The sequence below is a fragment of the Symphodus melops genome, assembly GCF_947650265.1.
Source record: "Symphodus melops genome assembly, chromosome: 19".
Lineage (NCBI taxonomy): Eukaryota > Metazoa > Chordata > Actinopteri > Labriformes > Labridae > Symphodus > Symphodus melops.
In genome coordinates, this window is record NC_136709.1 from 9,659,246 (window position 1) to 9,686,004 (window position 26,759).

Genomic DNA, 26,759 nt, shown 5'->3' on the forward strand with positions numbered 1-26,759 from the left:
TTTGATTCATTCATAACTTTTTATTCTTTATGATTCTCTGAAACAAGTGTTAAATATATTAAGAGTTCAAAACAGAAATATCCCACTGTTTTACTGTAACTAAGAAAAAAGGCATTGCCTTCATTATCTGTGACTAAAAGCTGCAAAACGTGCACCAAAATGATTCTAGGATTGCTCTCGTGTCCATTATTTCTGTGAGCTTTAGTCAAAAACATTGATTTTAATCATTACAAATAAAGTGGAATTTTTGAGCAAAAACAATGTATATATATATACACACATGGAAACGATTAAGAGCTTTACAGATTTCTTTAAATGATATCAGGGCTTAATACAACATTCTGTCAGAAGAGACCGTCCTCTGAACAGGAAAAGATGAAATAACTTAAGATAATTAATATTTTTCAACAAATATAATGGGTGTGGAAGATTTTTTTCAGGAAAAATACAGAAAAAAGGACTCTGTAGCAAAGATCAACCATTACTGGATATGTCAAATGTACAACATATTGCTATATTTACAAATGAGCACCCAAAAGTCCCATTGTTAAATTACCAACTAAAAGATCTGATACAGCAGGACAGAAATGTAACCATTGTTTGACACTAGAGGGCAGTATAATCACATTTTATGCAACTGTAAAGCTCTACAAACCCTCAGGTCGAAGAAAATTGGCTGTATTTACTCTTAAGAAAGTACAAAGTGAGTTATCACCCAAACCATTAACATGAAAATTAAGGGATTTTTTTTTCCAATCTAGAACTTGTAGAAAGCAATCCTTGAAATAATTGTCTCATATACCAAGATCCAGTTTATTTTCCCAAACACCAACTTGCAACAAATTCAGTGTAATCCTCGAGTCCATCCCAGTCCACCCTCGGTCTTTATAATCATGTGGATGGCATCCCTTCTCCTTCTGCAGTACCTGCTGTTTCATTGGCTTCATCTGCAGCATCTTAGGATGGAAAAAGAGGTGAAATGAAATCAATTAAAAATGTTTATTAAACGTTCACGTATTGAAGGATACAGATGAAGCCTGATGCTTTGATGACAGTTTTTGCCTTAATGTCAAGGCTAAATGTAATTTAGCTTTTTTATTTCCACAAAGATCTAACCAGGTGCATGTCAATATCACATTTGATGAGTTTTCTATCTTATCTGCTGCATTCACAGGTTTGCTGTGTGTGTATATGTATGTATGCATAATATATATATATATATATACACACACACACCAATATATACATACATATATGTACGCACGCACGCACATACAAAATAATTGACAGAATAATGAAGTAGAGAACCAGTCTTACCTTTAATCAGATCTTGATGTGCATCCTGTCCTGCAGTTTGCTCCATCCCTTCACATGTCTCGGTCTCTTTTGTTTTGGGTTTCTTTGCGACAGGCGGCGGCACCTTGACTCCCTTCTTTTCTGACTCGTCTCTCTCCACCTTTGTCACAGAGGAAACATCCAAGCTCTTCTCCACTGGTTTGGTCTCAATCACCACCCTCCTGTTGCTCTTAGAGAAGATAAAGCTGGCTGTGCTGGACGGGGACTTATGGAGGTCTCGGGGGGATGTAGGTGAATGCAGGCTGAGGCGAGAGGGGGGGTTTTCCTTGGACCTGGCTGCTGTCCTCAGGCGGATGGCTTCCTGCAGGTTCATGGAGGGAGATGCAGTCATGGCAGGAGGAGACTTTTTGGTAGGGGACGGGACTTTGGATGGAAATGTGGGTGGAACCACCAGAGACTGTAAAATTGGCACAGCAGGTTGTGAAGTCTCTACAGCGGGTGGAGAGGTGGATGTGGGAGATACGGGTGAGGTGATGATCAGGGATCTTCTGATTGGCTTCTGAGGAGCTTCACCGCTAGAAGAGGAGGTTTGGACCTGATTCCTCAGTGTGACCTCTGCATCAGGGGCTTTAGGAGGCTCAGGGCTGCTGTTGACAGACCGCAACTTCACCATCTGCAGGAGAGAGGGGGTGACAATGGTTGTGGGTTCCACTGGTATGACAGAGGTGGAGGTTTGCTCTGGAGTTGGTTTCTCTTTGCTAGCAGGAATCACTTGGGGCTCTGCACTTGGTAAAGGTGGAGGTAAAGGAATGTTGGCAGATGCAGAGGAAGCAGGTTCTTGAGCCTTTTCAGGGGCCGGAGGAGAGGCTTCAGGTGTGGGAGGAGGGGGGGTCTCCTGTGGTGCTGGGCTATCAGTGTTCAGATGGACTTCCTCAGGTTGTGGCTGCATGATAGGTGGAGGTGGAATACTTTGAGGAGGAGCAAGAATACTGCTTGATAAAACTGTGGTAGTTTCAGGTTCTGATGGGATGTTTTCAGTCTCCTGCTGGGGTTGTGACGGGAGGGGTGGCGGAGGTGGAATATTTTGTGGCGGAGTGAGCGTGCTAACAGGTACAGCTTCTTCTAAAGAATGAGTGGGCTTTTCTTGAGAAGATGGAAGGGAAACCTCTTCAGTAGAAAGAGTGGAGATCTCTTTCGGAAGCAGAGGGGAAACCTCGATAACTGGTGGAGGGGGGGGCTCTTGGACTGGTGGAGGAGAAATCACTGTAACAAGGGTGGTGGAGATGTCTTTAAGAGGTTGAGGAGGGGCCGGAGGATAAACATCTTCCGGTAGTGGTGGAGGAGATATTTCTTTAGATGGAGGAGGAGAAAACTTGTTCGGTGGTGGGGTTGGACTAATTTCTATCGGCGGTGGGGGTGGGATGACTTTTATCGGCGGTGGGGGTGGGATAACTTCTGTAGGTGGTGGGGGTGGGATAACCTCTTCAGGTGGGGGCAGTGGGGAAGTCTCTATGAGTGGTTGAAGTTGGATAACTTCTATAGGTGGTGGCAGAGGAGAAACTTCTTTAGGTGGTGGGGGTGGAATAATTTCTTTAGGTGGTGGTGGAGGGGAAAGCTCTTTAGTTTGTGGTGGCAGAAAAGACAAGGCGATAGTTGGTGGAGGAGAGGAAACATCTATAGGTGCAGGAGGAGGACAAACCTCAGTAAGTGGAGGTGGTGGAGGCGGAGAAACCTCTTCAGGTGGTGGCGTAAAAGGAACTTCTTCAATTGGAGGCAGTGGAGTGAGCCTCTTTAGTGTAGCTGGGGTTACTACTTCAACCGGTGGAGGAGGAGCCGTGTACGCTGGGGGAGGTGGGATATTCAAGGGTGTAGTTGAGTCCTTTCCAGGATTAGATATTTGTGGCTGCACCTGAACAGGAATGATTAACCCCTCACCAAACATGGGAGGAGGAGGAAGAGAGAAATCCATTTCATCAGTTATGACCACTTGTCCAATCGGTGGAGGCGGTGGAGGCCAGGACGACTCAGGGGACGTCACTTTGGTTCTGCTTTTTTTGGCTTCTTCTTCTCGTGCCGCTGCAAGTCTTTCTTCTCGTTTCACTACCGCTTTCACTAACATTCCACTTAAAATGTCACTTCCGCTTACTTTCTCATCTCTTTCTGTCACTTTCCAATCTACTTTCTGCTCAACCAGCCTGTCACTGTTCTCTTTCTGAAACTCTGCGTTCAAAATCCTACCGTCTTGAACCTTCTTTGCCTCCATCACATGTGTGGATCCATTCACGGCCTCCGCCGTCACTGTCTTGTGTTTTCTTTCCAATTTCACTGAGCTCTCTGTGGATGCAGAAGGGGACTGCCTGTGTTGCCGCCTGTCCTTTGGATTTTTCTTTATGATGGCGTAAATGTTATCAGGCACCGGGGGTCCTAGCAGCAGCTCAATGGAGCGCCTGCTGTGAACCCACACCTCTGGAGGCGGGGGTGGAGGTGCGTGGACTTTAGGATGTGGAGGGATATTGAAGAGTTCTCGGAGGGCTCTTACAGAAGGGCTTGCAGTATCAGCTGAGGTGTCAGGTTGAAGTTGTATGTTTTCAGAAGGGGGTGGTGTTGAAGGTGAAGGGGTGGGGCCAGGAAAAAATCTTTGCAGCTTTGCTAAGATGCCTCTTTTGTGCCTCGGAGATGAGCTGTGGGACTGTTTTAATGACACTGCTGATGAGCCCTCTTGGCTGGAGTAGCCACTAGACGGGGAGACGATTTTGCTTTCTTTATTTTTTTCTTTAGAAGCATCTTTGGAATCTGTTTGGTCAACTTTCGCAACTTCGTCTGCCTTTAGCGTGCTCAGTTGGGATCTGATGGGACTGAATGACACAGAAGCTGAAGAATCCTCCAGAGAACTGATGTCAGCATTGTACCCAGGACTCTCAATGGTTTTGGAGGGCATAGGGGAAGATCCTGATTTGTTCTTTTCAGTTTCCTCCCCTGGAATGACCCTCACCTCTGCCAGATCCCGCGAACGTCTCTTCATCTTATTGTGGAGGGAATAAGAGCGGTTTGGAGGCGGAGGTGCCCTCTTTTGCTTCATGACTGAGAGGCTACGCACAAATGGCCCCTCTTTATTTTCCAACTCCCGCTTACTAATGACCTTGCCATTGGAGGTACTTTTTGAAGCTTTGCTGATGGATGAGTGGACACTGATTTTGTCCTCTCTGGCGGACACATTGCCATCCTGAGATCTATTCTGTCGGGGGGTTCCGCTGCTCGAGATAGTGGAGGAGTCAGACACCAGTGTCTCAGAGGACTCGGAGTTGCTCCAACCAGAGCTGTCGGACATATTTGGAAGGTTTTGGCGGGACGCAGAAGTGATTGTAGAGGCTTTAGAGGAAGAGCTTCTTGTGGAGGAGGCTCTGGAGGAAGCCCGTGAGGGGGCAGGGCTGGACAGCACCAGGCTGCTCTTGCTGACGGTGCGGACGCTGCTGCGACTCGGCCCTCGGCTAATCTCCACCACGTCGATGGAGGGGGGCAGGACAGCATTGGGGATGATTTTGGACATGTACATGGCCTGAGGTGACATGGACATGACGGGGCTTGGCTGCTCATGCTGGAGGCTGTTGGCTGTGGTCATCCAGGGGACAGCCAAGGAGTGATGCCTCTGCTCTGCTGACAGCTGCGGGTCCAGGCGGCTCAACAGGGCCAGGTCGTCCCTGTGACCAGCAGCGAGCTTCTCCAGCTGGTGTTTGTTGAGGGGATGGAAAGCAGCACTGGTCCCAGTTTGTGACTGCTGCAGCCCATCAGTGGTTGAGCTTTCATCCGTTTCACCATCATAAAGATTTTCCTCATCTACTTTCTGAGCCATGGGCCAACCCACTCTGTCCAGGCCTAAGAAAAACACAGGAGGACTCTTTAGTAACTGACGTGTAAAAAAAAAAACAACAAAAAAACACGCCCCTGTTTTTTTTTAACCAATCATCATATTTTGAACTATTTGTAATGGTATTGTAGGAATAAAACATAAATGATGAGCTTCATACCAAGTTCTCTCTGAACATGCTGGGGGATTCCCGCAACAGTCTTTCTGTGTTTTCTCCTCGTCTTGGACTTTTTTCCAGAGTTCAGGGGTCTGAACGTTGATTCTAAGCAGATTTGAACATAAGTAATAAAATCCTTTAAAACTTAAAACATGACATTCAAACTGACAAACAGTATGATACGCTATACTTTTAAAATGATATTCAATCATTTAAAAGAAGCGCTTACATTGGTGGCATAACATTACTTATGATTACATGGTAGAATAGTTGGATTAATGGCAACTTACCTTGCCTGGTGAGTCCCGAGCGGGACGATCTTGTGGAGGCAGATGATTTCACAGAGACGACAGAAGTTGTGTCACCGATGGTGCTGTCCGTCATAAAGCCTCCACCTTCCCCGTCTGTGTGCGTCATTGTCGACTGCAAGAAGGACAAACAATCATTTTGGGGAAACAACTCACTTGTATAGGATACGTGCATTCGTTGTATGTGTAAGCACCTCTGAGTGTGATGCGTAACTTACGATAGTGCTTTCATTGTCCCGATACTCCACTCCATTATTGGTTTCTGCAAGGAGAGCAAAGTTTAACTCTGCTGTTTCAAGTTATCATTGCAATTAAACATATTTGCGGTGTGTATATAATCTAGTGCACACCCTCATGAGTAATATGCAGACACTTATCAACATGTTGGCATTGGACAACTCTAATTTAGCACACAGATGTAACCCTTGTTTATTTCCAGTGTTTAGTACCTTCCTCCTGCATCATTTTTAACCCCTCCAGGGCCTCACTGTGGAGGTTCGCCAGGTACTCAGGCCTGCTAGCCTCAATAAACACGTTCTCCTGGAACAGCGGGGCGGCAGGGCTCCTGTCATCATGGTCTCGCTTCGGGACAGCTGGAGGTAGAGAGAGGGAAGAGGGAAGAGGGGATCAGTCTGGATCAACTCAAGTGATCAACTCTGTGTTAGTGTAACAGTAGATAAGGAGGCCATATGGAGTGGAGGAGGCACTTTGGATCAGAATCGGGTTGTATTGCCAGTTACATTCACACATAAAAAGGAATTTGTGTCTGTTTAAGCACACAAACAGTAAATATGTTTAAAGGTTAAGACAGGAGAGTTCAACTCATGAAGGATTAAACTCCAGTGACTGTGACAATGGCTTTTAAGATGGGATTATCGTGTTAAAAGTCTACTGTTGGCAACATATGCTTAGTATTATTGACTCTTCTTAAAGTAAAGGTAAGTTCATTTATAAAGCCTCATTTATACAGAGAGCGATTCAAAGTGCTTAACAGAGTTCAACACAGAACATGATGAACATTCAGAGCAGAGAGCATACAAAAACAGGTTTTTTCCCCACAAACAATACTTAAATATACAAATATATTAAAACATGAATTCCCCAGAGAATGAAAGAAACATGTCGTTTGGGTAAAAATAAGAAAATAATGACAAAATACTGTATATAAAAGACATCCTCTTTTAGCTTCTCTTTTTTTTAAAATAAGTGATTGTTAAGTAATCCGCTCTGCGTGCCTATCAGTGTTAGTCTTAACGCCTAATTATAATCACATGTGACAGTGAGAGGGACACTCATCCTCTAAATAACGACCACATTAACTTATTAAAGACTGTAAATATCATGGACAAAAATCCTTGTATAAAAAATGACAGGCTTCTTTGAGACACAAATAGTACGATGTCATATAAAAAGTCCTAAACTCTGATTAAACTCTTTGTGGGTATGAGACTTAAGATAAGATACAAGTCTTTAAATAGCATTGAACTAGTTTTGCTGGTGTGTGATTCAGTTCTGTTGCTCTATTGTTGTCCTCACACTTTGAGGCCACAGTCTGGGATCTCATGGCTAACAACCTGCTAAGACATGTTTATGTAATGGTTACAGCTGCTCCACATTTAGCCCCCTTCTATACTCAAACTGTTTGTACTGTCACTATAAGACCATGCTGGAATTAGCCTGGACAGTCAGCTCGCTGTCTCTTTTGTAACAGTATTACAGGAGGGTATACAGAAGGGAGAAGGAAAAAAAAGTACAATATGCAAACATGGTCTTTTAGGCCAGACTAAAAATTGCAGCATTTTACATTCCAGGAAAGAACATTACAAAGTTGTGTTACATTGTCTACAGTCAAAACCATATCTTTACTACTTTGCCTGGTCATACTTGATTAGCAATTTAAACAATCTCTGTTCCAGTCATAAACCAATAAAGTCTATAATCTCACAACTTCAAACAATTGACTAGTGCTGCTTCCACTCACCTTTCCTCTTGAAGACTCTCGGAAAGCAGTCAAAATTATTACTGGAGTTATTAGTTAAAAGCAAAACCATGGTCTCTTGTAAAACCTTCAATTTAATTCAAAAAAAAAAAAGATGCCTTGCTATGTTAAAGATGGAATGGAAAAAAGATACTAAGTAGCAGTCTACTTGCTGTCATTTCAAAAAGCATCCTAGAAAGATCATGTCAGAATGGTAATCTTGCTTGTTTTTGCTGAAGTTGTTGTTGCCAGTTGAGGGCCATGCGGAGCAGCGAGGGTCTCAGCAGCCAATAGACGATCAGAGCTCACACACTAATCCACAGTAGTCTAATTCCTGACATCCCCCTCTACTGTATATCCCCCTCACTCTCATGGATACCCAGCATCCCACTGTTGCTCCCCATTTGCTGGAAGGCTTGCCCCTGATTGGTCAGTGTGAGCACAGATCAAACTGAGATCATCTGTAAACATTAAAAGGGAAGGGAAAGCTGTTGTCAGGGAATTTGAGGTGCATTTGTGTCACTTATTTTGTCTCTTAATTAAGTACCACTGCACTGCTTTTTGGATGGATTTCACATTATTATCACTAGAGGACTCCAATAACAGAGCATATTTAGGTACCTCTGCAGGCTAAATTATGAAAAATACAATCTAATTGTTTTGCCACAAGGGGGAGTTTGTGAATCAACTCTAAAAAACAAGATTAAAAACATGTTTCAAACTAGGCCTGCAGATCCACAGCACATGGTGACACATGTGAAAAAAGTTCATTGTTTTCAAAAGACCTACACGGTAGCATAAAAATGATAATGAGAGATCTTTTTTGATTCTTTTTGTCTTTATTCTTTTAATCTAGAGCTGCTTTCTTAGTATATCTTTTGTCATAGAGCTTCAAAACATGTCCTAAACTTTTTGCGGGCCAAATTTCTGATTTTCAGAGACTATTTCTTGATCTATTTTTCTATTTGAGCCTCCTTAAACTAATCTGCTAGTAATGGGTTTGTTCACTTCCTGCTGTGCTAAGCTGACATGAAAAAGTATGCCATCTGAACAAATGGAAAACATTCCCATGGTCATGATTCTACAAAGTGGTGGAGTGAAAGAAGTTTAGAGAGAAAAAAAAGAAATCAACTGTGTTGAAATGTGGAAAAAGATCAATGTTTTTAACATTATTATCATCGTTATTTTAGCCTGCTTTTGTAGATGCCTCAAGGGGTAAATGTAAACACAAAGTTGCTGTGCAAGTGCAGGGCAGAGTCAGTCTAGGACAACACATATCTTGTTACCATGACAGCACACACTCAACTGGAGAGGCCTGTAGTTGGAGTGATGGGTGGGGCATGGCTGCACGTTAATGAGGGGCTCATATTAGCACTGCTCTTGTGATCACATTGTAATTGTGTCCATATTAATCCCTGACATATTAAAGACACCATCTGTCACTGGTAGATTGTGGGGAAGCTGCTGGTATTATTGGGCCTTCTGGTGATTATGCATGAAGTCCGACCTGATGTTTACATCGTGGATGGGGATAAACAAACTAAATCTGTTATACTACGTCACCGCTTCGTACAAGTTACTGAGCCTCCAGTGAGGAAAAACAACGTATGAAATAAATCAGCTCAAAGAGGGTTTCATGATTACAGTTTATGACATGTAAATAATGGCAGATTAAAAGTAGAATATATTAAATAAGCAAACATCTGTTTACAATACTGTTCAGTAAAATATGGATTTTCTGACAGTGAATTTAGAGGCATGTTACGTAATCGTCTGCTGGAGTAAACAAGTGACACAGACGGCAATGAACAGTGTTTATCAAATGCAACCATGGAAATACTTTTTAGTCATCACGACTATTTTGTTTTAAAAGCACTGCTTGGTGAATTGGCTTGAAAAAATATATGGGAACATTTCACTTGATTATCTTTCTTACAAAATTTAGATTTTATTTTAGCATTCCAGTTCAGAAATAAGAGCACAGAATATGGCTGTCACTTCACATTCAACCTTAAATAAACTGTGGCTTAGCATCGATAAATACGCTCAATAACTTAACACAAACGGTAGCTGTCTGATTCATCTCCACACCTGATATTGACTCAAAGACAGGACTAAAGAACATGAGTGCAGGTCCAAGCATTGATTATTTATTCATTCTCTAACCTAAAGGAAATCCAATCTCTCTCTCCACTTTTTTTGTTAACCTACAAGGAGAAAATTATACATTTGTAATTATAGAAATATTGTATTTAATCCTGGAATATCTCCTCACGGTTGCTTTGCAATAAGGAAAACCTCCTACCTGGTTGCTAAATCTCCAACTGTCTGAAAAATGATATTGTTCTGATGCCAAGTTCCCGATTTCAAAACTCCATGAAAAGACTGAGGACAGATAACATTAATAGTGATTAATGTAAAAATGTGTGAAGTGCGAGTTAATATTAAATCTCTGAAATACAGAGGGCTATATACTAGGATAGACAAGTTGCTCACCTTTAAAGTGTATGTATGCATTGTGAAGAGCCATCGTTGAGTCCCCTGCTTCAGATAGCAGTCTACCTGATGTGGTGCTTCTTTTAAATGTATCATGGGAATCAAACTTAAAATAAATACCACACGCACACCTTATGTCCCTGCCCTAACTTGCCTCTCTCTCTCTTGTTTTGCAGCGGCAGGCAGATAGCCGTGTAGAAACATTTTCCCTGGCTCTGAGGGAGCTGTCTGCCAGGTGCCTAAGCCTCTCTAATCAACCCAAACCCAACCAAACACTGTGATGACAGTGGGAAAAAGGCTGGAGGCTCACTATGATTCTCTAAAAGCAAGTGAGTGTGGACTCTTTATTGCACTGCACTGGACACCAGATTGTATGGTCTAACTTTGCAAGATGCATTAACTTTTTTTCACGCTCTTGGTTTTTCAAAGAATTTAATAGAAACATCTCTCCACCACAGCTGACAGAAAGGAAGAAAGATGAGTGGGACGCACAGGAACAACAATCCAGGTATCAAATAAACCCGCATCACCTGACATGCATGGTAGCACTCCAATGTGTCATCAGACAACACATGCCAGCAAACCAGCATGTAGCAGATAGCTCGATGCAAATATAACCAAGATGCAAAAAGTGGAAAGGGTTCAGTTTTGATTAAAAGCATCAGTATTGGTGAACAGAGTTGAGAGTATAGGCCTACATCTTATAATATACATGCTTTTGAATCACACTGAACTCTACTGTCACACTGTAACTACTGATAGTATAGTAAAGACAATATCTGAACCCTCAGTCAATTTCAAAGCCCTGAGGTCGCTCAGGCAACAATGAAATGCTGTTATTTTACAAGTATGAGAATGTTAAATATTCAGGCTTCAGTAAGTATAAAGACATAAAGTAAAGGAGTGGCTGTGCCTCATGTACCAGTCTTAGCTAGCTTAGCATGTTTCATTTAAACCGAATTAAAGAGAAAAAAAAGTTTTTCCACCATGAAAAATAAAGCAAGCTGTTTTCCACAACCCTTCATAAATGATACAACCTTTACATTCTGGTCAACAAATGTTGGCATACAAACCAATGAGTTTTAGCAATGACCTTAAGCATTGACATTTTCAGCTCATCTACATGCTAACTTTTGCATTACACTCAATGCTCTACTGCTAAATCTGGCTAGATAACCTCCCTTGCAACCATAGACATTAAAACCCCTGTTTTATTCTGGTATAAACAAGGCAAAAAAGATGTGTGGGAAAAAAAGAAGAAAAATACATAAATCATAACATCAATGTGCACTTTTAGTGAACTTTGCTAAGCTAGTGAGTTCAAACCAACAAAGCTATCTTTACCAGAATATTTCTACACAGACTTCTAATCTTAACAGTGAGTCCCCACCGCCTAAAATCTGCCTCATTTCACACAAAAAGCCAAGGCTGGTGACTCACAAAAGTTTCCGAGCACATACTATTTATCGGTCAGTCTGTAGACATGCCACTGTGTGTTGGCAAACATTTCCCTTTCGTGACAAAAGCTCCTGCAGTTGTTGCAGGGCCACAGTAACATGTCTGCATAGCTGTACAATGAAACAATGTGTGATTTCAAACTTTCATAATAACTGCTGCTATTGAACATCATGCTTAGTTTGGTGACACTGACACCACAATACACTGAGTGTGTGTGTGTGTGTGTAAATTTATTGAAATAAACTGAAGCCTATCATTCAGTTGGGACTAGAGGGCAAACTGGCACAAAGTTAACCTTCCTTACTATTCAAGTGACCTAAATATGATCTCTTCAGTCATTAGGGCGTGGCAATTCTTCACCTACTGAGATGAAATCCTTGTAAAAGCTAAAATACCCTGTCATTAAAAATCCTGTGTGCTATAGGCCTACAGATCGTTTGATCTTCATTTACAGATATCCCCACGTCCGCATCAGCTTGAATCTCTCCACACCAATGAGCAGAGTATTCTTGTGGTGCAGTGTCAGCTTTTAAGGCTAACTTTTATTTTCAAAGAAATTCAAAAAGTACCCCAAGATCACCCTGAGGGGACATCATGTGAAAAAGCGGATTGCTGATTACTTCCCACAATGAGAGGGAAAAAAACGAAATATATCACATGTCAGTGATCATAAACCTGTTCTCCTACCTTTCACTGTTATTGTGTCATTGTCACAACAACACTACAGACAATGATTCTGTGTCACAAAAATAGGATCATGTAAAACTACAGGGTTGCAAACATTTTTAAGTGCTTCACTTATTCAATTTTGAATTCATAAAGGTTGATGTTGTTTCTAGCCTAATGTTTTTGTTAGCTGAACTCCATTTCCTACAATGCTCTTGTAAATATCATGTTCATGCAACAAATCCATCTGTAAATAATATTAATGACAACTGTAACTTGTGCCCCATTGCATAGTTTCTCAATCATTACAATCTGTCTTAAAACGAGCAGTATCTATATCAAAATATGCATCTACTTAAACAAAGTTTCCTATCTGTTACCTGGCATCTAGGCCAAACACACACACACAAACGTCTTCATAAAGCTCAGGAATGTGAGGAATCTCTGAGGGAAGAGTTTCGAGCAAACAGGTGACCTTCTGAGCGCACCTTGGTCGGACTGTATGACCTCATCACTCTTCCCCTCCATCTTATCTCCTTTAATTAAAATCTAAAATATTCCTCTTGAAATCTACAGTATTACAAAGGGTGGACATGTTTTTTTAGATGCCAGAGTTGCATAAGAGTAACCCAGCATCTCGGATTGAGTAAAGTGACAGCACTGCAGAGACATGATTCACTGTCAGACTGGTACGCATCAGCCGTGTAAGGAATTAGACAAATGGGAGTGAGTTAACATGTGACGACAGATATCCTTGGCCCTTTGGCTGAGGATGAAACATTGTCCAAGTAGGTAATCAGAGGAGACAATGAAGGGTTAATGGGTTGAGTCTGATGAAAGATTAAGAAGGCCAGAGTTTATCTCTCCCAAACCTGCTACTGTGCAGTTCCCTGACCGGTCAAACTCCACACATAGCGTTTACTAAAATGCATTCCCACAGGACGAAGAGTTAGATAACCATGTGGAACTTTTGGATTATTTACCTAAAAGGAATTGCATCAACCTACATGGGCAACCTTAAGCAGAAAAAGAAACCTAAGATGTCAGAAGATTATTTTGTCTGATGTATCAACAGCAGGTTACTTTTTAGGCATCTAAAACTTTAACTTTGAGAGCTTTAAATATCTTGTTAAGAAAATAAAACTTCCCCAATAAAGTGTGTTTCTTAACCTAAATAGGACTCAGTGTTCTGATTTTATCGAAGAAAGCAGGAAGTCCTAACAATCTAAAAGTTAAAATACAGCAGTTTTAGTTAATCCTGTTTACAACTTTAATAACTATTTGATTAAAACAAAACAAAATACCCATTATTCTTTCTGATGAACTAATCATTTCACCTGGATTTTTTGTAGTTTATTTGTTTGCCAATTAGAAATATTTAGTTTGACCTGCCAAAGGACAGCAGATAAAAAGTAGCTCCAAGCTAACTAAAGTACAATGCAACAGCAACTTCTATGCTTAATATTGTACATAGGTCCTCTTTATCAATATGGCATTCTGTTTAAGATGTATGTCAAAAAAAGTTGAGCCCATGTGATGTTTGATAGGTCTCAGTGTCTCAATGAGAGGAGGAACATTGTGATTGGAGGGGTCAGGAAAAACAGAACCCTTTGTTCCTTCCTCACCATCCTGGCATAGTTTTTAATGAATTGGCCCTGTGCCTGTCATACCAGGCGTTTGGCGGGCAGGAGGCCCCTCTGGCATCATTACAGATCATCATCATCAGAGCCTCAGCTGGAGGTATTCAGTTGTTAAAGTCTACTCTATGTCCTTCCTCCATTATACTTTGGGAACTGTTAAGTGTAATTTCTTATCAGAGAAAGTGTCTGGTGAGGAGTTTTTGTGCAACAATGTGGTGCCTAAATCGCACTAAACAGTCAACACTTTAAACTCTGTAGGTATATATTTGTGTAAGATAAGGCAACAGAGAAAAAACTTTGTTTGGAATTACTGTGCTTCCATCACAAGAGGTTGCCTCCAACAACAAAAAAGGGAAATCGAAATGAGGTTTTTTTTCTGTAAATATATTGGCGGGGCAAGTGTGGAAAAGAGAAGAATTTCTAGCTTCTGCTCATTTCGGAGGTAATCAATAAAGTGTCCTTGGCAGAAAATAAATACCTCCTTTGATCAGTTCACTTTTTCTACAAATACATACACACTTTTATATCTTCACTGATATAGGCGAATACAGTGAAAGATTCAGTAATGCTGTCTACAAACGACGCATATGCGACTCATTGCTGACATGCCTGTCTGTGCATGTACACTGTATATGCAAAGTAGCACATGTGACTGAAAAAAAACGTGTTAATGCATTTGTATCTACTGTTGTTGCTGACATGACACAGCTGAGCAACAGGCATGGCTCTCTCTCTCTGGAAATTAGCCATGACAAAAATGCCCAAACCAAACACTGTTAGTCTAAGTGAGTTTTTGTAAAAGCTGAATCATTGTTAGAAACGTTTAAAGGAATTCCATTTGGTGTTTTTGTTTTTCATGTCTGAGTTCACTGAGGTGTGAATACTGATGGTGAAAAATTTGTTTGTGCGTAAAGTTCTCAAAGTCTAACAAACAGGGCTGTGCCATGTACTTATAGTTTAATGTACTCATTATGTTTGATATATTTTCACGACACATGAAGTTAAGTTGTTGCCAATGCATAAAGCTGCATGAAAAAAATAAAATAAAATCACAATCCTAGTGCAGCACTTCACCCTCCATGTGACCTGACCACCAGGTAAGTTAAGTGGTGGTGTCACAGAACAGGACAAAAAGAGATTTTTTTCAGAGCAAACAAAGCCAGCAGAGGGTCAGCAAGCGAGCAGGAAGCCGCTGTGTTCAAACATCCCTCCAGTGAACAAACATGCAGAACTTTGAGCGAAGAAGCAGCATTGTCCACTCATTCCCAGGAACTTATCCCAACTCATAGTTTGCAATAGTCAGCTGCTAAGATTCACACATACTTACAAAGTTCAAACTTGAAAAGAAAAAAAAGTCATTTCAGAATACTGTTGGCTCTTGACATAACATTTACCTTGTGGATGAACTTGCTTCCCTGACTTCTGTCCTCCCTTGTGTCCATCTAAGGCCAGATCAAGTGCAGGACCCAGACCCAAACTCTGACCCTTAAAGCTGAGATCCTTTTTCTTCTTTCCCTTCAGCCATCCCAGAGCTCGGCCGAGCGAGTGACTGCGCTTCTTTCGGCTCCTGTTGGTGTGTTTTTTCTGGGCAAATATATCCTGCACATCCTGGGGTATCAGGTCCCCAAACCCCATAGAGTCACGGTTTGACATAGCAACTCACGCTGGAGCTACAGGTTGAAAACAGAAGGAGAGAGGAGGAAATCAAATGTTAGTCTCTACAGGAGGAGCTATTACTCCAAGATACAAGAATTATCTGTATGAATTTCTAACCCTTCTGACAATAGTGCAATTACCCTTAAAACTTGCTTCAGGGAAGCATTACAGTGTAGTTTAATTAATTTGTGGTGCAGAAGTTTTCTTTATTTTAATAACTTATTTAAGTTACCTTGTAAGTGCATGAATTTTGCAAGCAGGGGCTGTAATGAAAACCAAGCTTGCTGTTCTGTTCAAGAATACAACACTGGATATTTAAGTATTCACTGCTGCCAACACGCCTTTCTGAACTCAAAAAGCTGCCAAATTCTGTCTTCCCACAACAATTACTGTATCTGATTACCTTACAGATCTGATTTTCTATCATCACGGCTCATTATTTTCAAGCTACTCTTCTGCTACTTATGAAGTGAATATCCATGGTTCCTTGAATGCACCACAAAAGCACCAAGGATCAAGAGGATGGTCTAACATTGCCAAACAGGTTTCAAGTTTTGGGAGGGTATTTTCATCTTAAAAATGATGTTCGAAAGTTTTAAATCAAGTTAAAATGATGTTTAAGATATACTTTTAACAATTCATTTTAGTAATGAGCGGAGAAAAAAAAGGAGTCCAATTGTACTGCAAATATAAACAGCATCAGACACATGGCTCATAGTCTCATTCATAACTTCATTTGTATGTGTATCAATCTGTTTATGTTTGTCACTGTGGGCAATGCTCATTCAACCCATACACTCAGCCGACACAGCCCCCCCCCCCCCCCTCCCTCCCTCCCCCATGCCTCCAAACTTCACTGTGCTGCACAGAAAGAACTGGCACCGCTCCCTTCATTCCTTAACATGGAGTCATAAATCACAAAGCCACACCCTAAGACTCACACACTTTTACACAGAGGAACGGCAGCACACTGGGAAGAGGCACAGAATGGACAAATAAACTGTTGCTAGCGTGCATCGAGGCATTTTTATCAAGTATAGCCCATCAGTGAAATGTCTGTCTGCCTTCATGCTCCGCCCCCCCCCCCCCCTTTCACCTTTCTATATTCTCCTCCTTTGCCGCAAATTTCTCAGCCTTGCTCCTAGGAATTTGCAGTTGATACTAGGATTTAAAACAGCTGTGTACTTTATGAGATACTTATCTCCAAATCACGGGCTAACAGTACCATGTTATGTTGACCGGCGTTAGAGCTTGTAAATAAACGCACCAAGAATGGAGGAAGGTGAAAGCAGAGTCAAAAAGATAGACATGTCAATCCCTGGAGGATTTCTTGCCAAGAAAGTTCATGAAAAGTGTTTGGCTCCTGCATTACACCACGAGCATCACTGCAGACGGATTTCAGCAAAAGTTATGAGCAATGAAGCAACGATACTGCCCTGGATGTAAGAAGCCTGAAACTAGAGCCCAGAATCCTATTCATGTTGTCTTACAGGATTACATACGTGACTTTACAAAAAGATGCCTTGTCATCTAAGCTGCGTCTAATGCAGGGGGGAGTTTGGCTGATAAGTTGGGGACTCTGGTTTGGATGATTTAAAAGGGAGATCAAAGAGAGCAATTTTTAAAGTCAGATGTTAAACATGCTGAACATTGGTGATAAATCAACCTTTTATCCATCAAGTCTGGACAATGTCAAACTGTCAGGAGATAGAGAGACATGAGGATCATATTATTCAGCTTATTAAGTTAAACTAATTAATTCTGATACGATAGTCTGGCAGTGGGACTTATAGATAGTAAACATCACGTGGATGTAGTCTTTGTTCTCAGATGAGAAAAAAATGCAATGCCAGTGCAACAAAGCTGCATTATTATTATTATAAGAGCTAAACGGGAGGAAAACTGGTTGCGAAAAATATGTATGTATGAAACCACATGGGATAATGAGCATGCTGTCAGGGTTTATTTATGTCCTTAATAAACAGACCTGAGGGATCTTTGCTGTTTTTATTGGTAAGTTAAACGTGTGGTTTGGTTAGCGGAAGGGGCGGGACATCAAAACCTGGGCAGAGTCCTCCACACAAACTCTGGCATCACCAGAGCAATATGCCAGCTCCAATCAGGCGAGATATTTGGCTTAATTTTTGTACAACGGGTGAAGATAAAGACGCATTATTCATCTAAGTGGCCAATATGTAGTAGCCTACTTACAGGCAGGCTACAAACACACAAGTGATGTCACTGTGGTTTCATCTACTTCTTCTCTACAGTCCAAAGATACTATCTATAAGATAATGTTGACTCTCTGTTCACTGACAGGGGCCTATATTATATATCCACCCCCTTTTACCAGAAAGATCCTAAATGACAGTAAGGTTGAATAAACACCTCTCTAAAACAGTTTAATACTGGACATTATAACCTTCATTAGGATAGACTTTATTACAATCTGGTTGTATCATTATGCATTAGCTGTTGTATTTGTACCCAATATACTGGCAAATGAGAGTACTGTCCAAAGCAGCCAGTGGTCTTAATTTGAGTTATGGTAAGCATTTTGAATTATGTTTATATGTAAGGATGCTAATATTTGCTATAGAGCACACAGAGTGAAGATGAGGCTCCTTGAAGTGTGGATCACTTTATTGTTCAATGTAAAAGACAAACCAACATGTTGATCCTTCAGTAGATGTGGACACACACTCTCTACTAACTTTAAATGTCATTAAAAAAGTTTCATGGTTATCCATCTGATTGTTTGGAGATTTTTCAGTCAACAACGCTGTCAGAGTAAATAAAGAGTTCAGTCTCATGACGGGGGTATGCAGTGCCTCAAGAAAGGCTGAGGATGAATACTTAAATCACCTGAATGTTTTTCCTATCTTTATACAAATGTGAGTGTTATTAAGGTAATGTGTTATCTTTATGTAGCCTCGCTAAACTTGGTATTCACTGTAGCACATCGAAATTGTCACTGTGTCTATGGCGTAGATGTTAGGAGTGAGTTGTAGTGAAAGGTCAATAACAAAAATGAGCATCCATCTTCTCAGGAAAGAAGTACCAGTCCCCTCCCTACACTCAGCCCTGTGCTTCTGCGGCTCTCAATTACAGTCATTTGGTCATGACAAAGATCAGTGCGTCTGTACTGACTGCAGTCGCCAACAGTCAGGGGCATCAGTCAGTAAGAGGGGGATGGTTCATTCCTTTATAGCCCAAGTGCTGCTGGTAGTTTATGAAGTCCTTGCATTAACTCCTTAACCGAAGGAGCAGTCACTCTGGGACATGGCGCAGGACCACCCAGCTTACCGCTGTCTGTGCAGCCCTGTAACAAGCAGTTGACTCATGCCCCTCCATTGCTGTGGTAACACATAACATGCAATTTCCAGTTTTGGAAACAAATGTAAAAGGATGACGCACTAAAGTGTAGTGTCCTTAAAAGCATGAATCAAATCAAAAAGTGATTCAAACGAACCTTTCTCAAGCAAATTAGTTTCAGACTCAATTTCTTGTCAAAGTTAAATCCTCATTGCCGGCATCTTAATTACTGAGTTGCTTTATTGATTCAGATGTCTTTAAAACTCTCCCCTCATAAAACTAATAAACAATTTATAGTATTTAGAATCAGATTTCTTTTGAATCCATACTGAAAACCTTGCCAGCATTTTCTACACAGCACCACATCCGTGTGTATAGTATTTTCATAAAGACCATGGTCAAGTCATGTGCCCTAAGCTGATATTCAAACAATGAAGTGACATGTTCTCTCTCCATCTTTCTTTTAAACACACTCAACTCGCTGTGTTTATTCCAGCCCAGCCCCAGTCCTGTCGGAGCGGGCATCAGTTCCAACATGTTGTTTACTTATCCTTTAGAAAAGACTCCATGCAGGCTCTCACACTGGAGACGAGGCAACGCTCAAACACAGAAAACCTCAATGCAGTGTGTCAATATCTGCAGCACTGACTGATTATATGACACTGACGACGGTGTGCATACATCAGCATGAAGTAAAGTGCGTATGATCGTAGTTTACACACTGTCATGGAACAGATCGTGAAATAAGGAAATGATTTTTGTGGATTGTGTACCTTTGACAGCTACATGATCTGGGGTTTGAGTACATACATTCCAGAGCAAACGTGGGTCTCCTCTTTACTTTTCATACAGACAGCTCACCACAGTGGAAGCACAGTTAGCCATGCCTACAGCAACACACTGTATCACAGATTACTGCCACAAATCAAAATCCACAGATCTAACAAAGAGAATATAATGAATCTTAACGGGGCTCTACTGTAACTTTCTTTAACAACAAGCTGTGCAAAAGAAAGAGGTAAAGCCAGTTCTTGTTCTGTTTGAAAACTACAAGTGACTGAACCAATAGCTCTGCACACCCTTCACAGATCTTTGCCAAAGAGGAATTAAGCTAATGATTCCCATTTGTCTTTTTCAGAATGCCTTTAACATGAAGTATACTCCACAAGACCAATCACTGACTTTGTAATAACGCCCTATGATTGTGAGCACTGACAGAAAGGTTCTGATCCCATTTTTTCATTCCTCATTCGGAGTCAACCTTGCTAACTCACAGGTTATCTCACCTTATTGCCGGGGAATCTAATACTAATCTGATTCTAGTGTGATAAAAACAAAAAACATGTACCTTTATTTAAGTCTCTAACATAAGTTTAATATGTTTCATGTGTAAAGGATATTTGATAGCTATCATTGTTGTATGGGCTAGTTGAGTATACGTTATCCTAACTTTGAAATAAGCCAGGATAACAAGCAGTGGCTAGGCTTGTTGCTACAACTGTTTATGCAACAAAATGCTGGAGAGAAAAAAACACATTTTAACTTGAAACGTCTTTATTTTGTATTTTCACACTTAAAAATGTGATTAACAAAAATAAAATATGCGATAGGAAAACAGTATTGATAATATTTTACTAGCTTTGACCAACTCTGTTTAACTTTAAAACATGTGGGTGTATTTTATAGCTGTGTTTTCCACGCATATGGAGAAAAAGAAAGAAGTGGATCATTTGGTGGGCTATTAGATCTGTGCATTGACTTATTTGGTGATCAATAGCTTATAGTGGTCAGCATATGGAGGGGTTAAGGTATCAGAATCTGAACTACACTACTGTTTTGGTTGACAAACTGCACCTGGATGGTTGGTCAAACATTTAACAAAATAGCTGGTAAAGCTACATACTATTTTATTCAAATTCAGAATGAGACATGAGCAAACATACAATACTAGTTTAAATGCTGCACTGTAATCACTTCCTCATCAACTCTGAAGAAAATAGACAACGTTGATTTCACAGGCATTGGTGCTCCCACCAATGCCTGTGAAATCAACGTTGTAGGCAGGAGGAGTCTCCAGAAACTCTAACTTGACTTTGTTGAGTCACACAGGAAAGCTGACGGAGCAGACTCTGATGTCTCATGGGGATAAAGAGGGAGTGGCAGAGATACAGGTCGCCACCTTTGTTTGAAGTAGGACTGGATCTGTCTAACCAGGAGGCCGTTCAGCTGCTTGGTTTCACATGACAGGACCTATCAGTCATTGAACAAGGGTGAAGACGTGCTAAGTGGAGTTTGTCGTCTAGACGGAAATGATAGATTAACAAGATCAATATTCTGTTTCTTTTTAAGGATGTTATGCATCAGTTTCAGTCATTCTGAAGAGATTGCCAGAATATCTAGTTTAAGCAATTATAATTGTAAACCAACTTCAAGGACACAATGTTACTACAAGTGTTAGCAGCGTGAAACTGGTGTTCCTGCGCTGCACCTGAAGGCATCAATCAGGGCGTTGGCTGTCTTCTCAGGGCTTTATCAAACAAAGACAGCATTGCTACTCAGGTCTTAAGCAACCATGTGTGGACTACAAGTTTGCACATTTATGTGCTAAGACTTAATATACAAAATGACATTTGTGATGGATGATAAAGCCACAAAGAGAAAAACCGGAAAGTCTAGAGGAAGTTTGAGAGCCGGCATTGAGAGGGGTGTCAGCCAAAGATTTCCTATCATGAGGAAGAAAGATGTTTCTACTTTTACAGGAGCAGATGATGAACATAAGATTTCAAGAGATGGGGGGGGGGGGGGGGTTTCCCACTAGATTTCCTACAATTTTATTCTCCAGCAAAATGTCAGGATAAATATACAGTGGCACGAGGCTTGGGCTGAAAACAATGAAAACACTGACATTCTGTGGTCTCTATTTTTGCTGCAACAAGGATTGAGTTTCAGAAAGCGACCATGTAGGTAAAGACACTGATAAAAATAAACTAAAATAACACTGTTAGACAACAATGACACAAATAGACCAAAAAGCTATGAAAGACAACGTGCCAAGGTTATTGTGTCAGTGTGTGAGTGTGTGTGTGTGTGTGCATGGGGGAGATGCACAGATCTATGGAGAGGGTAATACAAGTGGGCGTGCTGAAAAGCCGCTGAAGCCATGCAGCAGCTTGCCTGGTAAGAGCAGCGGCTGCATTCCTGGGAGATTCATAATTACTAACTGAGGAACTCTTCACTCCAATTCTGCTTTCACCCCGCAACGCCACCTCCTCCTCCCCCAACTCTCATCCCCTGCTCTTCCTGTCCCTTTCATTCCCCCCCCCCCTCAGCAGAACTGTACAGTGACCTATGACCTAGGACAAAAAAAGTATAATGACAGTCGCATGAGAGTCATTTTGAGATAACATGTGATGTTAAGATGTTTGTTTACTGTGTGTTCTATTTTCAGGTTAGGCACAAATATTTTACATAAGTGAAACATTTTTTTTAAATATCTGGAATGGATAGACTTTTTTTTAGGGTTAATTCAGGTCTTTGCTTATACCAATATGTTTTGCTTGAACATGTAGAATAGTCTATGTAGATCAAGCCTGAGAACCTAAAATGTTTTTACTTAAAACAGCATCTAATTATCATTTTCAATGACATTTAAATCCACCCATTCTTTCCCTGAATGACTCTTTTACAATAGAATTAAATTGGTATTTTTTTCTTTTTGTGTGTGCATGGGTGTGTGGTCCCATGTGTCTTACAGATCAGTGACCATAAGACTTCCACACACAAATAGTTTGTGTGTGGAAGGTTATTTCATAAATGTGTTTAAAAAAAAAAAAAAAAAAAACTGATTTAAGACTGATTGATTCACGTGTAATATTTTGAGGTGCTGATGTATTTGTCAACATCATAATTGGCTTGCTAGAGTAAGAAGTCAGTTCCTACAAAGTTAACAGCTGATTCCCTTAAACTCTCACAGCACGTTAGATATTTGGGCCAGTGCAGACAGTCACAGAGCTTTGTAAAATCGGTTTTGTTTGTTCTGCTCCCAGGGGTTACCAGGGGTCTCAGTATGGACTGCAGCCTCTGTGGAAGAGCTTTAAGGCCTCTAAACTGACAGGTCAGTCAGGGGAGAAAAAAGAACGAGTTGTGCAGCAGCATGCAGGGACCAACTCTTAGGGAAGGCAAACACAGCTGGACACTTCAGGGGTTTTAGAAAGACATGCATGCATCTCAGTGTGTCTGTTCTGTGTCAGTCAAAACAGAGAGGCCGAAAAACTTCAAATAAGTCAGCCAGTTTGTATACACTTATCAGACTCCATCAGAATCCAGCAGCTATTGATTAGATCCTTAAGAGGTATTGATGAAGACTTAATGATGAGCGACTCATTAGCTAATCTTTTTGATTAATGGCACACTCATCAGGAAACAGTTTCCCCTTACATTTGACAATAATCATGTCTTTGTCAGTTTCAAGACCTCTTGTTTCTACTTTTTTCCCTATCAGGACCAACAGCTTTCCCCTCTCCTCAACTGAGATGCATTTTTAACACTTTCTTATACTGCCCTCGTTTCACCTTCACTACCTGGATCTTCATCTGGGTCTCAGGATTCCATCAGGCTCTGCTGTACCTCTCGTGCTTACATAACACACCTGTAATCTCCATGGGTACAAGCCCTGGCACGCTGGTGAAGAAGGAGCACCAGTATGGGACACACCCTTTCTAAACAAATGGCTCAGTCTAGGCCTCACCTAGCAGAGGGTGCTAAAAGTAAAATCGGAAGCCTTGGAGCTGAAAAACCCAGCAGACGTTGACCCTGAAAAGTTTAGATTTGGAACCGGCTTCCAGGTCAAAGTCCAGGAGAGGCTGGCGTACAATGACAGACTGGGATGGAGGGAGGGAGAATCCCTCCTCCCCCAGAGTTTCTGAGGGGGGGGTTCCAGTTATCTGTGTCCGGTTAATCAGCAAGCAGAAGATCTATAGAAAAGCATTATGTACTAGTGCACACTAATGGGTTGAATAAATTGCCAATGCTGTCAAGCAGTCATTTGCTGCTGGGACAGTGACAACACAATAGTCTTCATTGTGATCAGCTCCATAGCTGAGTGAAGCGCTACAGTCTTAAATTACCTGTGCTGAGGATCCCTCAAGGCCAACCTAAGCAAATCTCCCACACCTTGTTTTTCATGCATGTCTGTACTCAGCCTGGTTCTGATACCATCCAATAACACTTCACTCTGCCCTATAATGCTGGTTTTAATTGTTTTGTTTTTTCATTTGAAGCATGAGCTTCTATTATTTGTTTCATAAAACCATAGATTAAATTCAGTAATCAAACATGATGCAAGAGCTTTACCTTGTCCTATCTTAAAAGTTGACTTGGAATGTTATAGTATTTTTCACTTTACTCGAACATGTTAACTTTCTACATAACAATCCAATGGATAAAGCTTTGTGAGAGGAGAATAGACGAGTTCATGGGTGCAAAACACATTTTCTGTTAAAACTTTTACAACAACGGAGAACAATAAAAAGCCTACCATGTATAAATTTCGGATCCGGATAGTATGTTCAGCCTCTCTCCATTTGTTTCCTTTCTGCTCCAACTCCAAACTTTCACCGTCAGTAGGAAAACTTCAGGTGAAGCATTTCCGCGATTAAGTACTCGAGGAAGCTGCGGGAATCAGTGTTTGTTTATACCCGTGGTAGCAGATCTATCTTCTTGGATGCCAACTAACCTGAGCTGCCCGTTGTGACTGAAGACGCTCCAGTGGACCACAGAGGGGATATTAAGAGAAGTTTCGCAGCCGCAGACCCACAGCAGCTCCCACCTGGAGGAGGAGGAGGAGGAGGAGGCAGCGCGCGCTCAGGTGAAAGTGAGAGGCTGCATTTAGTGTGATAGGGACATCTAGCGGCGAGACTGTGGAACAACAAGCAACGAAAACCCATAAGAAAATCGACACATTTTCTAATTTAAGATTGCGGTATAATAACTATCTTTGTGCTTGTTTTAAAAAGTTAAAGATAAAACTTCTTCTTACAACATTTATCTGTAAAATATGTTGAAATACGTTTGGCATCTTTTTCACGTTTAAAATGGTTTCATCTCTATTTTTTTAAAAAAAACAACTCTCTTAGGTTATTTTGCATTTTTGTTCTGTTTGAGGCACAAATTAAAATTTGACATATTCAACTTTTTTATAAGGTATGTTGACATTAACAAATATGGTGCTAAGGGCTCCATGTCATTTCAAGTCACCAACAACATTAAACCTATTTTTAATCATTTGATTTAATAGATCATTTGTTTTATTTCCATGCATTTTTAAACAATACGGCATTTTAATATATTTTTTTCCCACCTTTGTTATCCATATGAAAATATACACTGTACACTTTGATGTTGAGTAAAATGGTTGACAATGACATAATGTTACCATGGTTACACATGGATGCTACCATTTTAACAGCCAATTTATAACGTTCCTGTTTGGATTCTGTCTTGATTTATTTCAGTGGGTTTTTCTATCTGGGGTACAATATGTTGTTAAATATTATAAATACTAAAATATAAATTCTATCTATCATGCCTCAGTGCTATCATGCCTTATTCTCAGTGTGTTGTCTCCATTTGTGGGTGATTACAGTCAGGTGGTGAATGAGTTTAAAACACAGTATGCAAAACACTGCAAACAAATACTGGATATGAGCCATGCAAACCTGACAGGCAAGCTAAGCTTAACACTGAAGGAAAGTATAGACAGGCCAACCTTTATGGGCCTGCTAATGTTGTCACTTCCCCTGTCTACAGCAAACTGTTAACACTTACTCAGATGGACACAAAAACAGGCTGTAAAGTTGTATAAATATAGCTCTCATCTTTCTGGTACCCAGGCAGAGACATTTGTTAGCTGATGCATCCAGAGCATGTGGGCTGCACTGACACAGTTTTGGATCCCATGGGGGGCTGTGAGAGTCTTAGATAGAGTTTCCCCTGTGCCGCCAGTGTTATTAATATCACAAAGTGTGCCTCTGTTTTCCTAGTGACAGACCCATTGCAGAGCTGTCCTTATGGTTGAGAGAGAACTGTCTTCATAGCTGTCAGGATTGTCAACTCCAAACACAGTAAGTCCATAGTTAATTTTTATTGTTATTGATCAGTATGGCTGGTGATATAAACTGAGAGTTTTAAGTGCTCTTGTGCGCCATCTTTTGATGTTTAAGAGGTTTGTAGTGATCAGATTTGGAAGCATGATTAAATTATCATTAATGTGCTTTGTTATGCAAAACAGTCAAATGAAAACAGTTAGATGTGAATTATTTAACCCCAAATCCCATCAAGTCCAGTAATGGGTCTTTGATTAATGACATTTCTGTTTTCAGCGCTTGTTCCTCAGGCCATGGACAATCAAACATCTGAGGGGAAGAGGAAAAATTTTGTTTTCACTGAGGTCTCACACATGGAGCATATATGTGTTGATGATTTTCACAGCACCACTGAGTCCGAAACAGAAGCAAACATCGATGAGAGCACACCAAAGCCCATTATTCAAACAGATCAGACAGTGATGGATGACTTAGGTCAGCTTTTTGACCACTGCATCCAGCAGGTGTCTCATCTGGAGATGCAGAGGAACGAGCTGATCCAGGAGCTCCTCCGCCTGCAGGAGCCAATGCTACGGGTGGTGGAGCACCTGAGGGGGAAGCTTGAGGAGACACAGAGGCTGCTCACTCTGGCTCAGCTGGATTACATCGCTGTTTATGAGGAAGTGCAACAGGTGAAGAGGAAAATGTTTGCCACAGCCAGAGACTGCATCCGGAGCCAGGTGACACTGGCTGCACAGAAGTATGAGGTGGCTCAGTCTGCAGTAACACAGGTAGGAACCACTGCAATAATGACACCTAGAGAGCTGATTTGCTGTGGCTAG

The 26,759-nt window shown here is 41.0% G+C and overlaps 2 protein-coding genes across 3 annotated transcripts in view; one reads left to right on the forward strand and one right to left on the reverse strand.

Annotated features, from left to right (window-relative positions):
• Positions 1 to 24,671, reverse strand: LOC306841019 (uncharacterized protein). The gene is made up of 8 exons (XM_079370638.1): positions 24,372 to 24,671; positions 15,259 to 15,534; positions 6,076 to 6,219; positions 5,845 to 5,888; positions 5,609 to 5,741; positions 5,322 to 5,423; positions 1,318 to 5,169; positions 1 to 956 (listed from the first exon to the last, which is right to left on the reverse strand). Exons 2-8 carry the CDS (start codon positions 15,515 to 15,517, stop codon positions 892 to 894), a joined length of 4,599 nt encoding a protein of 1,532 aa, XP_079226764.1. The 5' UTR covers positions 15,518 to 15,534; positions 24,372 to 24,671; the 3' UTR covers positions 1 to 891.
• The window catches only part of LOC306841023 (syncoilin-like), a 3,832-nt gene continuing 1,699 nt past the window's right edge, over positions 24,627 to 26,759 (forward strand). The window contains exons 1-3 of one of the 2 annotated variants that reach the window (XM_079370644.1): positions 24,627 to 24,701; positions 25,876 to 25,956; positions 26,215 to 26,708. In XM_079370644.1, coding sequence (XP_079226770.1) covers positions 26,232 to 26,708 — 477 coding nt within the window. In that variant the 5' untranslated portion in view covers positions 24,627 to 24,701; positions 25,876 to 25,956; positions 26,215 to 26,231. Of the gene's footprint in view, positions 24,702 to 25,861; positions 25,957 to 26,214; positions 26,709 to 26,759 lie in introns of those variants that run through there. The other variant, XM_079370643.1, reaches the window with a different exon arrangement.

Excerpts from the sequence above, each read along its gene's own strand:
- LOC306841019 (XM_079370638.1), bottom strand. The coding sequence starts at position 15,517 with ATGTCAAACCGTGACTCTATGGGGTTTGGGGACCTGATACCCCAGGAT. Across the intron at positions 5,742-5,844 it reads GGGACAATGAAAGCACTATC|TCGACAATGACGCACACAGA; the intron begins GTAAGTTACGCA and ends TCCTTCTTGCAG. Across the intron at positions 957-1,317 it reads ACATCAAGATCTGATTAAAG|ATGCTGCAGATGAAGCCAAT; the intron begins GTAAGACTGGTT and ends TTCCATCCTAAG.